This window comes from Helicoverpa armigera, chromosome 3 (assembly GCF_030705265.1).
Source record: "Helicoverpa armigera isolate CAAS_96S chromosome 3, ASM3070526v1, whole genome shotgun sequence".
NCBI lineage: Eukaryota > Metazoa > Arthropoda > Insecta > Lepidoptera > Noctuidae > Helicoverpa > Helicoverpa armigera.
In genome coordinates, this window is record NC_087122.1 from 7670421 (window position 1) to 7688969 (window position 18549).

Consider the following 18549-nt stretch of genomic DNA (forward strand, 5'->3'; position numbering starts at 1 on the left):
AGCAATCTGGACTATTGAGTTTGTGTGACGTTACTTACGACCATTAGGTACTCGTATCTCGCGCTCTTAATAAAATACTGAGCGTTTTCTAAGCACGATTAAAATGTGTAAATCAATTTTAGATTTAACATTATGCGTTTCAGCAACTGTTGTTTAATAAAAAAAATATATATGCTATTCAGGTTTTTCTGCACATTCAAGTTTTTGCGCCAAGTATTTAAATCCTTTTACATTTTTCCATCATAATTCGCTACAAAGCTGGACATTAAAGCCCTTAAAAGCAGCAGGTAGAAAACGAAGTTGAGTAAACAATTCAAGATACGGCCATTCCTTTTTATTGTATGCCTGGGACAGGGAAGGATTAACATTTTCACTGGATGTAAAATTTTAATTCCTCCGCATGAGGGACGGGCCGTTGAAATTGACGTGTTATAGGACCCCAGCGAGGTAACGGGTAACCTGGCAACGGACGCAGAGTATTAGCAGATATACTGATCAAATTATAATCAGAAGAAAACTGTGTTTATATAGACGCAAGTGTTATTGTTTACCTTTTAGAATTCAAGAGTTTCTAGTGTACCACTTTTGTTTCAATAAGCATGGCTTTTGAAGCAACGTGCCTTATTGTAGCTGATTTATTCAGTATTCTTTCAGACTGGAGTGAGAAGGTGCAGGACTCGCGGTAAGCGCTTTTAGTTTATCAGACTACCGAACTCTTTACTTATTCTTAAGAAATAAAAAATATCAATATGAAATGAAAAAAAATTGACATATTATTGGCAACTTTTCTTTCAGGAATACCCATTTTTCGATATTAATAAAAAAAAATACAACAAACAGACAAACAGATATAAAAAAAAATGATTGTACAAGATACCTATCTGAATAACATTTATATAAACGTACCTTAAAAGTACATATAACTAGAGGCATATAGATCGGGAGAGTATTGGTAGTTACTTAAATTAAATACGTATTAAACTTTTGTGTGACTAGGTAAACTTATTTAGGTATCCCTTGTCCTGGATGGCATGGTGGACCAAAATTAATGTGATAAACCAAGTCACACACTGCTTGGTACATCGCTAAACCTACAATCCAACAAAACAACGACAACGTAGAAATGTACAATGAAACCGTAGTAGAGAGTGCGTTATACGTATACACTGGTACTGAAGAGCTAGTATTGCATTAGGTATCCCAAGAGCCAGCCAGAGAGTCGCAGCATCCTCGCGGTCCCCACGGGACGCATTACGAAAGTACTAGACGCCACTAGATCGATACATAAAGTTACTACATTACATAGCTGTTAGTTCTGCAACAAATAACATTGTTCTCTCTACTTACTCAACTGTGAAACAACTGATCTACGTATTATTTAAATGGTGTTGCGGTGGTTTGAAGTCATATTTGGGGTGTGAACTCTGTTTTTTCTTTGTTTTTAAAAAAAATGTTGTGTAAGAAATTCTAATATAATTAACTTAAGAAAAACATCTTAAAACTTTTATATCATAATGACGCTTTGGTTGTTTTACATCTACATTCCATTAATGTAACAAGGTAATTTGTCTGAAGGCGTCAATGGCTATAATAAGTAGTCGAATCAGTCGAAAGCATATTATGTTGTGCTGTGATTGCTCCAGGGATGATGCTATGTAACTTTTGACAACGGTAACATTAAAAACTATTCTAGATGTCAAAAATACACTGGCGATCTATTAACGACGGATGCTATATTTGATACGATGCCCCAAGCTGAACCATCAAACTGATTACTCTTATAAATTGACAGCCCTAAAATAAGTAAAAGAGCATTCAACTTTATCCAGTGATTCAAGCGCCACCACGAAACGACTGCGTCAGCGATGACGACAGGTCATCCTTTAAGCCTGCAGTCTGGCTGCAGCCGAAGATACATTGGCGCGATGTTAGCCAGCGGCCGCGAGCGTCACTGATAAACCGTTCATATTAGGGCGCCGCGACCGCATCGCGCCGCGGCCCGTCCATCAGCTCGGACCCACGCCCTCTCATTGACGCCGACCCATTAATTGTTTACTTATATTAGAGTACGTGTTGTGGATGGAACTCAAGTTTGTTTAAACACGAAACTTGGTAAGTATATGTGTATGTATGTGTGTGCTGTTTATGTTAAGTGGCTTTTGTTTTCATTATTGTATACCTAGTATGGTAAAATTTGGTCTCGATAAGTAGTAGGTAGACACGTGCCTAACTGATTATCAATTAAATAAATGCATAATCCTGAATGTTAACATTGTTTTGTTTTCACATTCTGAAAAGACTTTCCGTTCAATTGGATAAAATTGTATTTTCAAAACAATTGATCAAACAGACATTCTTCAAGGGGGAGACTGGTGGTGATTTGGGAATTACCGTATTGTTGCCGATTCTTGTTGCAATCATGAAAATAAAAAAGCACCTATATGTACGAGTATCCTTACGGGGCGGGAATAACTACCGGCGGAAGGTAAGGCATAATAATTCTAAAGAGGTTTACATCTAGCATTAAAAATATTAGAAGATCTGACAATCAGTCCAGTTGTAATTACTACAGAAAACTTTCGAATGAGGTGCCTTAATGAAAGCGTATTTTTACGTGATGTTGGGTAGATAAACAATCTTTTAGACAGCTTTGAATACAGAGCTGACCTTATGGACTAACGTACTAAAACTGTATTTTGATCAATGTTCAATAAATTGACACAATTTTTTAAGCACTAATAGTTATCTTAATAAACTTACGTTTAAGAGATCTCGGCTTAGCCTGTTTTCTTCGAGACATGATCTCAGCGCTAAACGCAAAAACGCACCGATCACTTCATTTCACCTTGTGGACACTTAGAAATTAATTTTCACAGTCATATACGTCCTTTATGAAGTAGCGGTAAAGTTTATCGGGAAAGTAAAAGTGCGGTGGGACGGGAGCGGGCGCGGAAACGTGCGACACGCGAGTCGCCCGCGAACTGAGCTTACTGGCGCCCAACAAGTGGCAATAACAATATTGTAACCTTGCGCAAACTCGCAAGACATGTGCTCCCGAACTATGTTTGCCTTTTCTTCGTTGCACCCCGCTTGTGTTTTAGGGAAGCCCTTCCTTACGTTTCAGTAGTGAATATTGAGCGATATTAACATTTTTGTAGGAGGTATAGTTTCGTTAATTTGAAAGGTTTATAGTATTTTATGGCTACCATTGGTTCGTTGTTACAACTTTAACAACTAATATGAATAAGCGAATGTTATTTCATATAGTGACTGTGTTAGATGCATTAATGAAACATCATCACGATAATTATACGCATCGCAATATCAATATTGCGTATTTTACCGTTTTTAAAACACTCACTACTGACAATAAAATAGAATTAAGTCCTACGGCCAGTATCTTCATCAAAAGTTAAAGTTAAAGTAATGTCTAAAGTAAAAGTAACGGTCAAATTCGTTTTTTCAAGGCTAAAATGACAGCAAAACTAATAGAAAAATTGAATTTGACCGTTACTTTTACTTCAGACATTACTTTGACTTTTACTTTGGCTTTAACTTTTGATGAAGAAACTAGCTGTAGGCACCTATAGTTTTGATTCAACGATTTTTTAATCCACAACTTATCTTTATTATCCTTTGCACGTAGCACCCTTGTATTTGGATCTGCTACGGCGTAGTACTCGTAGCAATCCGTACGGCATGCTGGTAAAAAATAATAAGAACTATTTTTTGTGTATGTTCGGAGCCAAGCGAAGTACATGACGGAGATAGGCATAATAATATAAAAGATCACAGCGTATCATCCGCGATAGGTATACCTATGTATAGAAAGTAGTTAATGGTACTGTAAAAGGATGATATTTGACATTATTTGATTTTACCCTTCGATTTATGCTAGCAAATATAATGTGGAATACATACGTAAATGAGAATAAATATACATATACATATATATGAACTATCCGAAATGCGCGCTTCCTAAATCGGCTGTTGTGAAAACGCTATAATTCATTATTTTTGGCAATGTGACGTGACGAAGGTAAGGTAAAAAAGTAGTTTTGAAACACATACAAAAACAGAAAATGTGAAAGCTAATTAGTATTATTGATACTGATCATCATCTTCCGACCCTTTTTCCCAATTATGTTGGGGTCGGCTTCTAATGATACCGATGAAAGAACTCTCAAATATTGATGATTACAATAAATAATCAATAGTAGGTACTTCAATGATAAAGTACTTGTACGAGGTAAACACAGTAGTTTCCTGATAAGTCATGAGCACGAAGTACAATGGGAAATACTTACTCAACAATTATTTTTTTCACATATCAATCACAACGCTACGCACGGGTTTTTTTATTAAACATACGCATGAATACCTTTGGAAATAGGAAAAGCCCATTAGAGGCTACTTCTGCCTGCGAAGAGCTCTGCCGTTTCCTCGTGGTGGCAATTGGCGGCGAGCAACTAAATGGCATAAAATTGCTTTTTTGGCGTCATTGTTATTAATGTTTACCAAACCACATCATACGCCAAACGAGAAAACATAAATTAACTCTCTATGTCGGAGCTACTGTTTATCTATACTCATATTATAAAGTGGAAAATGTTTGTTTGTTTGGTTTTATTGGATAAACTCAAAAACTACTGGACTGATTTTAAATATTCTTTCACCATTAAAAAGCTATATTATCTGCGAGTAACATAGGCTATATTTTATCCCGGTGTGGGCAGTAGCTCCCGCGGGACGCGGTTGAAACCGTGGGAAAACGGCTAGTATTCAAATATATTTTTTATGAAGACTGCGAAGTCCATAAAATAATCAGTTCTTATATAAACCCAAGCTCTCATGTCACTCTACAAAACCTAATAAACTCATAAGTTGTGAACTACAATCATTACATACCACAAAAACGATTTTCTAAAAAGATATCGCTTTTGCACGCTCAAATCAATTTGCTTTTAGAAAATGCGCAAAAGACTTTAGGTCAAACTAAAAAAACACGCACGTCAATGTCAGTTGTCAGTTTGCGACCTTGAAATGTCAATGTCAAAGGAGTCGAAAACACGGAAATAAATTTTGATTTCATTACATTCATAACAAATGGTAAATTAAAAAATATCCTACAATATACATTAAATTCTTACTTACAATTCATGGAAACGCAACAAATGGAGCTGCCTTATGAGGTTCGTAGTTTTTCACATTGTAATTGTTGCAATACTTCCGTCTTTCATAGCTTTAATAGGGTTTTCTTTGTTTGTACATACGATCATTTTTTTCACGTGATTGTCGATCGTATAGATAAAATTTCTTTTGTCGATAGTACACCCAAATTTTGATCTATGTATTAAAAGCGTTGTAAACAAATTGATAAGACTAATCATGTTAATATTTTAATTCTTCTACTAAAAATAGATATGTTGATACCTGCAGTATATTTTTAAAATGCTTAAACTACTTTCAGGTTTTAGTTTATCTATTCAAGTACCTACCAAAATCTGATAGGAAAGCTGCCAGTGAAACATGCCGGTCATGGTACTTGGCTGCAAATGATCAGAGCTTCTTGAAAAACAAAGTTGCCATATTTTATAAAACTGTATTAACTGATGAATTATCCTCACCGCTGACCATATTCGAAGAATCACCTATTATATATTACAACTATTTATTTAATGAAGTGGAAATAACAAGCAAACAAAATGAATTCTGGAATAAAATGGGGGAACATATCCAATGCTTGACTCTCAGGAACTGTGATATTTGTGAAAAAGTATTTGTCCATATTCTACAAAAGTGTACAAATCTAGAAACGTTGAATATACAAAACTGTAAAGAGCTTTTTATGTCAGGACGTCTATTAGAAGGCAAGAGTGAAGGATTCTTAACAGAAAATCTTGAAAACTTGAAGTCCTTGAGTTTGTCTGGAAACCAGTACCTGACGGATGCTTTATTCAATAGATTTGTATCAGCTGCTCCAGTTCTAGAGGAGTTGAACCTCTCAGCCTGCTCCTTGCAGTTTCATCTTGGATTAGTTAAAAAATTCTACCCTCCTAGTGTTGATATCTTCCAAAACCCATCTGAAAGTGTACTTACTTTTTATTTCATACTCCAGATAATTGTAAGTAGAGCTAAAAATATCAAACGCTTGCATTTTTCTTGCACTCTAATTGATGGTGCTGCACTCAAATCTCTGTCAGAAGTGAAAGATTTGAAGCTTGAATCTTTACAAGTACATTCCTGTGATCAACTCACTAATACTGGCATTTTGTCTCTGACTAACCATCAGGTCTCTCTAAGAGAGCTTGATATAGGTTTGTGCACTCGTGTGACTGATCAATCTCTTGTACATATATGTAAAAATCTAGTCAATTTAGAATACCTCAATATTCAGAGATGTCGAGCTGTCACAGATTTGGGAATAGCCGAACTCCATAAATTAAAGAAACTCAAGTCTTTAAATATATCACAATGTGAGCTGCTATCTAAAGATGGACTGGAAAAAGGCATTTGTGTGGGAGAAAATCCCATTCTTGAAGAACTGGATATCAATTCACTAAATATAGATCAAACTGGAGTTATAATGATTTCGGAGCGACTTCCCAATTTGCGAATATTAAATGTGAGCTACTGCTTCAATGCTGTAACTGATACATCTATACAAGTCATTTTTAAGAATCAATTGTTTCTGCATACATTGAAAATGAGTCACTGTGATAAAGTTTCCGATGCTGGGTTAACTGGCATGGGAAAAGTTGAAACAGAAGGGGGAGAAGATGGTCCAATTATGTCTAACATTGAAGAATCGCACATGTCTCCTAAAATTCATTTGGGATCCAGAGCTGAAGAAGAAATAGTTCGAGATGCTAGAAGGAAGAGAGATGTCATGCTAATGTGTGAAAAATTAACTATGGATTCTTACACAGGCTACTCCTTAGCTCGCATGCAAAGCCTCAGGGAGCTGGATATAAGTGGCTGCAATAGAATAACTGATGTAAGCTTGACATATGCTTTTAATTTCAAGGAACTTATTAATCTAAACTTAAGTAGATGTCAACAAATCACTTATGATGGAATTGAACATTTGGTCAAAAATTGTCCCAGCATCGAATATTTTAATCTGACAGATTGCTATAATTTAAAAGATGATGCTGTGAATGAAATTGTCAAAGGTTTGCATAGGCTGAAACAACTTGAACTAAGGGTAAGTGACATAATAGTTTTGTGAGTTGAGACATGGTTGTGCCATCTCATTTTACGACTTGTTATAAAAACAACACTTGTAACTTTTCAGGGTTGCAATCAGCTGTCAGATAAAACGTTGGAAGCAATAAGCAATCATTGTTGTAAACTTCAATTCCTGGATGTACAAGGATGCCGCAACATGTCACCAGATCTTGCGTGTTCCATTGGGTCATTACCATCGTCATTGCATACTATACTGATGTCTAAGCCAGGCCCATATATAGAAGATGGAAAAAAGAACAGAGCTCCAGCCCCAGCTTTTCTGCCTGCATTGATGAGGAAACTACGTTTGCACTAGACTAGACTTCAAATTCGACTGCAGTCCAGCATTTATAGGTATTGATGTCAAAGGCACCAAGCAGTAAATACTGACACTTAATCTGCAGAATAGTTTATTGTTGTAATTTAGAGTCAAGACAATCGAGCTAGCTGTTTTGTGTAATTACATATAAATGTATCTATATCGCCTTTCAAGTTTGTGAGCAAACAAGTACCTCGAAGATTAATGACATTATTTTTGATGTTGTATAGAAAGTTATAGAATTGTGATTGTGTTAGAATAGTCTGCTCACTCTACGTCATCATCTAGTTCAAATGTAATTAAAGAGAATCAGTTTTACTGTCGACTTTTCAAGGCCAAGGTGTCTGTAAATGAGACTAGAGGCAAAATGAATGAAATTACGAACGCGGAAAACTGGAGGTAGACTACCTTGAAATTATTCTCTTCACTTTTACCTGTAAACTATTTATATTTACCTTAATTATTGGTTATGTAATGTTGTGTTAAATTATTTTAAATATTCTAATAATAACGAGTAGAATGAAAATGTAACTATTGTTTAAATTAAATAAATTCCTGGAACAGGAATGAATAGATACTGTGATAACATCCTATATATTTTTATTTAAGTACAAATTGGATAATGCCTTGCAATAAAAAAATAACCCTTAATTGTGTGTTTCAATTAATCATTATTATCCGAACTTCAAGGAGTGTACAAAAACGCTAGTTGCACAAAGCTCCATTAAAGTTAAAGCTTCTTTAAATCTATTGCTGACACTTCTTATCTTGTTGACAAAGAAAGAGTCAGCAATAGATTTAAAGAAGCTTTAACTTTAATGGAGCTTTGTGCTACTGACGGTGTGTGTTTGGGCAGGTACCTAATAACTTTATTATCTAAATTATCGTTTTAAAATTTAGATGAAGGAATAGTATAGTAAAAAAAAGACAAGAAAATAAATTTCAATATTTTATTACATTGAATTTAAAAATAACCTTATTATAAACATAGATAATGTATTCTTACATACTTGATTTAACCTTAATCTTACCAAACTTTGTTCATAAACATATTTTAATGTTATAATACAATGGCTGTGGTATATAAAATTATTACTAATGCTATTGTGGTTGTATACCAGTTATACTAATTAATTTGTAAGTATATGTAGTTCTGCAGTATATTAACAAGTCATAACGTAACTTATCAGATTTAGTTACAGTGACCTATAAGAAGCTGTTTTCCAACTGGAGGAACAAAGATTTAGGACCTATACAAGATGTACAATTCTAAACTTTTCTGTTGGTTAACTTTCCTATAAAAAAAATATTAATTTACATTTTTTACGACATCACTGCTTCATAGTGGGATGTTAGAAACACTATTTAAATATGTAACATACATAATATTCCATATACCTACTTCTGAGCACGACGGAAATGCATGAAGGTATAATAATACTTTCTAATTTTCTGAATTCGTAATGTGTACTAATAAAAGTACCGCAAAATAGGAGGGTTGGTTAATTTACACTCTAAAATTAAGACTTACACAACATTTATATCTATTAATGATTATATACTTATATCTTATATACACAAAGTATATAATCTGTCAACATAGGTGATTTTTTATAGTACAGACATGAGCGAATCATTATAAAAATCTTTCATAAATTTATATTTTGTAAATATTTTCTTTAAATATCCCTGTGCAATCATTTAACAAAAGCAGTTGTACTGCTCAATTTAAATACATAATAAACAAAACATGGTTCATTTGCACCAAAATAAATAAAGCCCTACACCTGACATGGTAATCAGTTAACAAAATTTTTGTATTAACATACTGATAAAGTTTTAGTAATTTCTACTGCGCATGGAAAACCCCACCAATTTTTGTTAATCTTTTATATGATTTGTGTGTTACAAATATTTTGAATTATTTTTGAGCCAAATAACGTAGGTACTCGGAGATCCACGACAAAGCTTGGTGTTATTTTACCTCGCAGATATAACATACCAATAATGCAGAGCCGCTGATACATTATACTGTATCATCACTGTAACTATTAATCTCTTATAAGGCACCGAAGCTATTGTAGCAAAAATCACATGCTATCATCTATTACTAATTTTTGTGGGGATAAGTTCCATTTACACTTGTAATTATTATGTTTAGAAGCACTTATATTCGAACTGTGCAATGAACCTCAGTCATGAGATATAAATACATATTACTATCCTAATATTTTACAAAATCCATATTATATAAAAACCTATATTTGGATCAAGTTTTTGTTCAATATACGAGATTATATTCAGGCAACTAGAATATTATAATTTAAAGTTAATAAATACCCATCATCAGACTATTGTGTAGATTTCGTACAGTAAATTTTGAGGTTGCATGTGCGAATCAATATTATTGATGTCAAAGTATTAATATATGTTAGATAAAGCTTTTCTTGCTGCATTATTTTACAAATCGATACAATATTCCTTGAAACAACTTATACCTATCTTTTTTTGGTTAAATTTTGTAAGTTCTTGATCAAATCAAAGGTTCATCTATTTAGAAAAACAGAAGATTATAAATCATGCTCTGTTTATGGAAAACAGTGTCCAAGCAGATAACTATAAACTTATTTATGGTCTTTCTTGAAAAGTTTACATAGTAAAATATTTTCACTGAATCAGTTCGTCTAAATAGCAAACCAATGAAAACTTGTGATGACGGCCCCTAAATCTAATTGTATATCTTATTTTTGTTTTTCTTTCTCGGCTACATGTATAGACTACACTAATCAGTTATAAAAGTCAGTCACACACAAGTTTAACTAAAGTGAAATATTAAGAATTTCACTGTTTGGACGAACGTTTCTTCTTGTGTCGCCGTTTTTTAGGCTTTCCTCATGGTTTCAGAGTAAAGGAGGGCGATCGTATCTGCATCTGCGGCGTGTTTAGCGTCGAGCTGCTGGGACTGGGTAACACGCAAGGCTCCTGAGAATTATCGCACTCCAGATCTGGCATGTTTATATCCTCAAAGTCTGGAATATTCCCTGTATACGAGATTAGCTGATTCCCTTCAACTGAAAGTTGCCCAAAAAAATATTATTAATATTTTTTAAATATGAACTTATAAACCGACTGCAGTTAACTACATACTAACATTGAATTATAGATAGGTCTCCTAAAAATACTAGAGGATCTACGTTATCTATAGCATATAACAATAATGGTAAACTTTTTATAGGTATAACAATGTCATAATCAACCATGCGAATACTTTAAAAGCAATCAATAACTAAATAGTACATAAAAATATATTTGTCAATCCTTAATACTAAATAGGTATATGTTTGAGAGCAATATCATACCTATAACATAACATCAAACTTATGCTAGATCACTACGTACGATATACATACAACCCACGCCCAAAGTTTATAAACAAAATGAACATAAAGTTAAACGCTATGAAATGCAGCTGTAGAGTAATGGTACTATCAGCGCGTAGCATTAAAAAATAATTGAAGTAAATATAATGCAGTACGCTTTCTCAGACAACATAAACAATATAATACTAACGTAAATTTCAGAAACCGATGATGAAGTATAACTTAAAACATAATTGCCTCTGAAAAAAAATAAGCACTAACATGTACTTAAGCATACAGCAGGACACTAAAGTTTGGATCATCGGTTCCAGTTTTAAAATTTCAGAGTGTAAATCAATGTCTACAGTTAAATCGTGCAAAATTATATTTTTATAATTCTACATTTGCAATAAGAATGCGAGAGCTGAATTACTACCATTATCCTCAGTAAACAGGTTCTGGACGCGAGTGTCGTCACTGCTTACATTCGAAATCTCACCTTTCTGCTTCTTTGCTTTAATTAACAATAAAATATAATTACGGTTAACAATATAACATTTATAGATTTAAACTGTCTTATTTTAACAAGATAACTTAGGCGTACACTTAATGCTCACAGAAGGAATTGTCTGTATGTCGCGGCAAAAATGATAATCTTAAATATTAAACCACTTTGTGGCATTGTGCGTTAGTCTATTCCCAATAACTCACAGTAAACTGTAGAGCCTTAATTCTCCCCAACTATAATCTTCTTAAAGTTGTGATAACAATATTTACATACATATAATATAAAATTTTTGATATAAATTGATATGAAATTTACACTGTTCTGCACAAATTGCGTTTTTGAGACGAATTGAGTCAATCGATAGCGAACCCCTAATCGAGTCACTTTTGTCGCGACAGTCTACCTATCGTCCGTAGCACTGACCAGAACACCACGGCTATATTAACCCTTTACCAAAAATATCCACCACGTCACGTGGCTGAGACGCGGTCAGCGTTGAAAACTTGCAAGTTGATGTAGCAACAGGCTACTTTGTAGAGGAGGCCTCGCTGTTACCGATCAGCCAATCAAAATCAATCATCGGATACTGTTTGGTTGTATCTACAATTAACATAAACGTGAAATATAACTCTGAAAACACATGCAGATATGTTCTAGCCTTTGAGATCGCAATGATTTGTTGATGGAAGTCGTGCGTGTGCATTTTGGTTGGAGTGATGTTGTAGGTAAGGTATATACTCTGTCATACATAATCATCAAACAAGACTAGCATACACCTTGGACATAAGCTTATTTGCAACTGTGCCCAAATCACTCAACTTCTACAAGCTCTATTGGTGTATAATGAGTGGTGTATGTTTGAGTAAGTGAAATAATTACCTGGTTTTATTTGCTGGTGCAAATATTATGTGTTATTATGAGCGATTTAGCAACCCTGGTGTTGCCCAATGCAATTAATGCTTCTCAATGTTAGAATGACGAAGTATTTAGACATTGGAAACTGCTTCGTTTGAATATTAGCAGGCATGTTTGTGGAGAAAATCAGTCAAAAAATTAAAGAACGAAACTCACCATTATTAGCAGATTTTGCCCTGTCTTCCATCGAGTTATAGGGCAGGCCGTAGAAGGGGTCATCAGACCCAAATAGCTGAAATAGCATGATAAAAAATTTAGTAACCACTTCCAGGACCCGATCACAAAAAATATATGTTGTATGACAATGATAATACGAGATAAAATGACGGATATATCAATAAGTACATCGATATTTTTGGCAACATGCACAGGGTATGTAGATAACTATCGTGATAAGCGTTAGTTCTTCATACAATGATCAAAACCATCAATGTTACTCATACTACGATAATGAAAGGGACTGTCAATATTAGTCAACAAAAAATATCCATTAATCATATTTATCTAGCATCTATTAGTCCTGCCAATTAAATATAACTATTACATAATTATTTGATGTAGGCTGACAGGAAGGAATAGCGAGAGACATCGAAGGTAATATTCTTGCATCAGGAGTCTATGGACAATACAAAAATCATTTTATGCACTTTCCATTATTTATTCGTGTTTAAGTCGCTTTCTTAAAATAAATGTTATATATCTAATAAATCCTATAATCTACCTATAAAGACAAGACCCCACTGTGTAATCAAACAGTCTTAACATTATTACTATATCGTTTCTATTCGAACCGGTCTCTACGTACGTCTGTGTGCGTGAGAGCGGCAAGTGCCGCACAAGGCTCTACACGCGGTCCCAACACGTTGGCTGCAACGTGACTTTGCCAGCGCTACCAACCTAACGATCTAAAATATCAATGTTTACAGTGTGCTGCAGATTGAACCTATGTGTGTGTGCGTTCGATTCCAAAGGGCGCATTCATAATAATTTGTGACTTTCATCATTATTTAAAAGGGATATTGTGTATTCTATACCTCAGAGGTCAACAACAGATGATTTTAGTTTCTCGTTAAATATACCTGGAAGAGTTGCTTCATATTTTTTGTGAATTATACATATTTTTATTTCTTATTGGTGATAGTGTTTGGAATAGATAATTTAGTATGTATTTATTAATCAAAATATATATTTCTTTACCTTTGAGATGTAGAAAAGTGCTAACTACAAAAACTACACTTTTAGAGCCAAAAACTATTGTCGATTTAGTTAAATGAAAGCAAACTTTACCCAATTGGACTCATGTACATACCCCCAACAACGTATTGGTGTCAAATGCGTAGCTGTCACTTCGTAGCAGGTCTCTTAGCGATTCAAGGTCTGTTTGCATAGCATCCAAATGATCATCAATATCATTCCTGAAACATTTAAGATGAACAATCAACAAAAACATTTTAAACCAAATATTCATAATACATTAAAGTTTAGTAGTGAAGTTTAATACATATTTTTACTGTGGATTTGCTTAAATAGTTAGATAGTGTCTTAATCTACTTGAATTAGTACAGCGCTTGATGATCGAAAATTACAAATAGCTATAAAAATGTATACTCTATATACATATATTTAAGTAGCCCTTAAAAAAGTATACATTTTTACACCAAACCATACAACAAAAGCTGAATATGCACAACTAACCAAAATGATTAATTTAATTTTACCAGCAAAGCCTTTCAGTATTCCTTTTTTTAACCTTATGTTACAAATAAGCAAATTGTATCAACATTTCCAACTTATTAAATACAAATAATCTCATAGTTAAGAATTTTGTACTTTGATGAAATGTACAAGTCCACGCCTGTAAACTTGGTAAGGCAAGGTAATTATTATCATATTTCACATACTTGTTTGAATTTGTTCCAAAGAGGGAAGAATATTCCTCCCGATTTTTGCTGAGGTTATCTCTCCTATTCCTGAATATCGAAATCACATTCAAATTATACACATAAGAAGGAAACTCCACTCATAACAGCCAATACATTATGATTGAGAATAAACATTGATAGACCTAATAATTCAGGAATATGAAAATAAGAAGGTCTACAGTTAAATAGTGCATGAAAAAGTAATAGTAATATCAACATACCTTGTCTGGAACCTATTAGTGTTATTGTTGACAGTTGCTAGAGTCATATTGTTCCAATCAAAGTCATCCTGGAATTCCGTTTTAATATCAGCCAAATTCAAGGTGTTTTCAGTACTTTTGTTACCTTTCTTAGATTTCCTATTAGCTTTTAATGGTTCTCCTAGCCTTTCTACTTTAATATTGATACCACCAAGCATTTTATCCTTTGATGTGGATAGTAGGGACTCATCAACTAAATCTTGGAGTGCATTTTGCATGTTAAGGTCATCAGCAGCCGCTACTCCAGCATCGCTGACTGAATCATCACTGGCAAAGATTTCTGCTGGCAGTTTCAAGTCAGCTGATGGGTTTAATGTGTTGTAGTTTCCTGATGATAGACTTTTGCCTGCAGATGTAACAGTACTCTTATTTGCAGGATTGGTACGACCTTTCGTCTTAGTTGGCACGTGTCCCTCAACTTTTACAACGATTGGTGACGGTGAGCCCATCACATTGTTTACAACTTGATCTAATCCATTCTGGTCCATTGAAGAAGTTGCGAGTGGTGTTGGAGATGCTGATGTAATGATTGGCATGCTTTCTGGTGTCCTATTCATACCATTGTTACGTGCTACTGGATATACCAATCGGTTTGCACCTGGAACATTAAAATAAGTTATAAAGTAAAAACTGAGAAAAAAAACTAATAATAATTAGGAGGAAACTGGATATATGTAATTACCTGTTTCAGCATCATCCCCATCTTCCATTGTGACATGGTATATGGAGGCAGAGGGGTCATTTGGGCTATGGCTGGTGGTAGCATTTGTCATGTTAGGTATATCCACTGTGATGAAATCGTTTCCAGGCATGGAGTCCTGAGTGTTTTCATTGTGCATGATATCATCATGTGCCAGCTCATGAATGGTAGGTCCATCCTCCTAGAATGTGAATATGATCAAAGTATTAGAAATGAATGAGGTATTAAAGCTACAAAGTAAACAATGCATAAATGGAGTGTAAAACTAACCAAATTATCCTCATTTAACTCATCCAATAAATTATCTCTGTCTAATTTCATGTTCTTTGATCTACCGGGGTAAGATCCATCTGTACCAGAATTGTGTGCTGCACTGTTGATCATCAATTGGTATGGTCTCTTTACTCCCACATTGTTTCCAGTTGCATTGGGTGGCCTAGTTGGTTGAACCAGTGACATAAGGAATTGAATAAGCTGAAAAAATATGCAAAACATTTTTTATAAAAATCTACACATAATAATTTTTGGGTTTGGCCAAGTAATTGTATATTGTTACATAACATAATTATACTGACATTGTTAACAATTTGCTGTTGTTTTATGTGCTTCTGTCTCAGAATAGCAACTTCTCTCCACAAAGCTTCATTTTCCTGTTTCATGGCACTGAACTTGGCATCCAGACTCTCCTGCTTGCCTTTCATTTGTTTCACATCAGACAGCACTTTGTTCATCAGCTCTGGTTTCAGAAGTACTTTCTCTCCGCTTTCATTGCTAGTTACTATTGACTTTGGGTTGGCAATCTTTCTTTTAATGTGTTCTAAAAGATATGCATGTCCTTTCATGAAGCAAGGGTGTGAGAATTCTATTTCGTCCTTTTCATATCGTAAGCCACCATTTTCCACAGAAGTAATCTTATGAAATCCATACATATTCAACTGCCTAATGAAGCTTGCCATATTGTTATGTTTGTAATATAAAGGTAAGAGTTCTCTTGCAAAGTCTGCCTGGTTTTTTATGACAAATGTTTTCCCGCCCTGTAATTGAAAAAGGAACACATACATTTATGGTACATTATAATAAGATTCTTTGAAAGAACTTACAAATAGGTACTCAATTTAATGTCCTGCTTAAAACAGGTTAATAACGGGTCTATTAGTTTATAAAACACTACAAACCAAACAGACATACACAGCCTGCATGTATTGTTGATAGTGTCATTCACTACCTAAACTTTCATTTTGCTGTCACAATTCTAACCAATGTATGGTTAGAGTCCAATTTCCAAGATCATTGCTGGTGATAAGTTTAGTAAAGGGCACTATACTGTCTCTTAATCTACTATAGCCAAATATTTACTTTGAACTGGCTTAAAACTGTGAAATTAAACTAAATCTTTTAACTAACTTTCATTAAGGAAACCTAAAAACACTAGCGATATAACTTACTTATTGTGTTACACAACTTTAGAATTCATTAGTTTTTTTTTGTTATTGTCCATATGCCAAGATTGTTTATAATACATATTGAAGAACAAGCAATAAAAAGATTTAAAAACATTAAGTCAATACTAGTAAAAATGTAAGCACCCATATTATGGTCAAAACATATTTAATTGGTCCAAATGCGTCGTTTGAGTGTTTTGTATATACCTACTATTATACATAAATAGATAAACAATCAATAACAAGTGCATGCGAAACATATTGCTATCAAGAAAGGCCCGAAATGTTTCCTCAGCCTTAAATATTAAGTAGGTGCCGCCTATCAATTCACGTCAGGGCCCAAGAGCATGGTAGAAAACGTGACCTGTAAACTATTTATTTATTTATCAAGTTTCACAGGCAGTCTGTCAACTTGCAACATTTTTAGGTTGTTTTCGTAATGACTTTCTATTGGGAAATCTCGCGATATCACTCCTCAGAGCCAAAGCAGATTTAACTTAAACATAAATAACATATTTTTAAGATTCATACAAAATTATAAACACTCACAGGGCTCCAGGAAATCAGATGATTGGTCTCTGTATCGTTGACCAGTTTCCATAATTTTCCTAGAAACGCAGGCACACTGGCCCCAATTTCTACTACTGAACGCATGGTAAACTCAACTAAATATTCAACACTGCTGTATAAAAACGACTATTTGAAGTCTTCTATCAATATTTTACGCAAATAATATAATAACACTCAAGAATATGATTCTCAAATCGCCATTTTAATTATTAACACACACTATCAAAATTTCTTTTCACACTGATGTAATTTGCAATAATAACTACACTGTATCTATGCAGTCAACTCACACTAACACAGATGTTTGCCAACATCATGAGGAACAAATGCGTTCCGTTTTAAGAAATAAAGTAAATTACCCCGACGGAAATATTAGGGGTTAAAGTATGAAATTGCCGTTTTATTCTAGTAGGTTTTTGAATTGCCATAGAGTCTTCATGGTTTGAGGTTTTCGAATGGAACTTTTTTCACGTGGTTTCTGTGATGTTTTTCTTTTAAAAAATGTGAAACATTTGATTATCGATGTTCAATTGTTTTTGTTATTCAACTTAAACAAGAAAGATGGATACTGCGAAAATTTGAGTAATTTTTGAATATGAGTTCCGACGCGGGATTGAACGGCAGAAACAGCCCGCAATATCAATGCTGCATTTGAAGAGGTGTCTGCTAAAGAACGCGCCGTGCGATTTTGGATTAAACGCTTTCGTGGTGGAAACTTCGACTTGAAGAACGAGCCATGAGAAAGACCGCCTGACAGGTGATTAACGAGAAATTAAGAGAGACGGTGAACGCCGATCCTAGTCAAACTACCCAGATACCCAGCCGAACACCGAATAATGTTGAAAAAATTAGCAGTAAAACAGCCACGACTCATGAATCGACCTTCACCGCTATTGCTCCATGACAACGCGAGGCCTCATACAGCAAAATAAACCGTTTTAACTCTTCAGGAACTGCAGTTGGAAACTATTCGTCTTCCTCCATATTCGCCAGACCTTGCTCTAACGGACGACCATTTTTTTTTGTGATTTGGACAATTATCTACGTCACAAGAAGTTTCTTCCCAGGAGGCAGAACAAAATTCTTTCACACTGTTTGTGCAGTCTAGATCCTCAGAGTTCTATCGTAAAGGCATAAATGACCTTCTTATTAGATGACCGCAATGTATAGATAATAATGGCAACTATTTTGATTAAATAAGTTTGTTAAAAATTTAAAAAAAATACAATTTAGGTTTTCAGTACAAATCGGCAATTTCATACTTTAACCCCTATTAACCCTTTCCAACAGGTATATCTTATTGTTTTACAGCGTACTCTGTGAT

At 34.3% G+C, this 18549-nt stretch overlaps 3 protein-coding genes across 12 annotated transcripts in view; 1 reads left to right on the forward strand and 2 right to left on the reverse strand.

Annotated features, from left to right (window-relative positions):
• Nucleotides 1-4837: 4837 nt before the first annotated feature.
• The window catches only part of LOC110375179 (HEAT repeat-containing protein 3), a 49087-nt gene continuing 35375 nt past the window's right edge, over nucleotides 4838-18549 (reverse strand). The window contains exon 9 of the mRNA XM_064043587.1: nucleotides 4838-4848. The gene's annotated coding sequence lies outside the window, so the exon portion shown is untranslated. The remainder of the gene's footprint in view (nucleotides 4849-18549) is intronic.
• Nucleotides 5035-8200, forward strand: LOC110375131 (F-box/LRR-repeat protein fbxl-1). Its single transcript, XM_021333130.3, has 3 exons — nucleotides 5035-5192; nucleotides 5471-7207; nucleotides 7298-8200. The coding sequence occupies exons 1-3, from the start codon at nucleotides 5160-5162 to the stop codon at nucleotides 7544-7546; spliced, it is 2019 nt and encodes a 672-aa protein (XP_021188805.3). The 5' UTR covers nucleotides 5035-5159; the 3' UTR covers nucleotides 7547-8200.
• On the reverse strand, nucleotides 8486-17477 carry LOC110375156 (heat shock factor protein). Of its 10 annotated transcripts, none has more exons than XM_049836609.2 (11): nucleotides 17205-17477; nucleotides 15789-16247; nucleotides 15484-15687; nucleotides 15196-15394; nucleotides 14475-15111; nucleotides 14233-14301; nucleotides 13641-13746; nucleotides 12876-12947; nucleotides 12488-12563; nucleotides 11345-11422; nucleotides 8486-10620 (listed from the first exon to the last, which is right to left on the reverse strand). In XM_049836609.2, the coding sequence occupies exons 1-11, from the start codon at nucleotides 17307-17309 to the stop codon at nucleotides 10442-10444; spliced, it is 2184 nt and encodes a 727-aa protein (XP_049692566.2). In that variant the 5' UTR covers nucleotides 17310-17477; the 3' UTR covers nucleotides 8486-10441. The 10 variants fall into 10 exon arrangements, 9 of the variants coding, with proteins under 9 accessions (XP_049692566.2, XP_049692567.2, XP_049692568.2 ...); XR_007510446.2 differs by having other exon boundaries at nucleotides 10603-10620; nucleotides 11345-12016; XM_049836610.2 differs by lacking the exon at nucleotides 14233-14301.

Excerpts from the sequence above, each read along its gene's own strand:
- LOC110375131 (XM_021333130.3), top strand. The coding sequence starts at position 5,160 with ATGGAAACGCAACAAATGGAGCTGCCTTATGAG. Across the intron at positions 5,193-5,470 it reads AAATGGAGCTGCCTTATGAG|GTTTTAGTTTATCTATTCAA; the intron begins GTTCGTAGTTTT and ends AACTACTTTCAG. Across the intron at positions 7,208-7,297 it reads TGAAACAACTTGAACTAAGG|GGTTGCAATCAGCTGTCAGA; the intron begins GTAAGTGACATA and ends GTAACTTTTCAG.
- LOC110375156 (XM_049836609.2), bottom strand. The coding sequence starts at position 17,309 with ATGCGTTCAGTAGTAGAAATTGGGGCCAGTGTGCCTGCGTTTCTAGGA. Across the intron at positions 16,248-17,204 it reads ATCTGATTTCCTGGAGCCCT|GGCGGGAAAACATTTGTCAT; the intron begins GTGAGTGTTTAT and ends TTTCAATTACAG. Across the intron at positions 12,948-13,640 it reads ACACCAATACGTTGTTGGGG|ACTCCTGATGCAAGAATATT; the intron begins GTATGTACATGA and ends TATTGTCCATAG.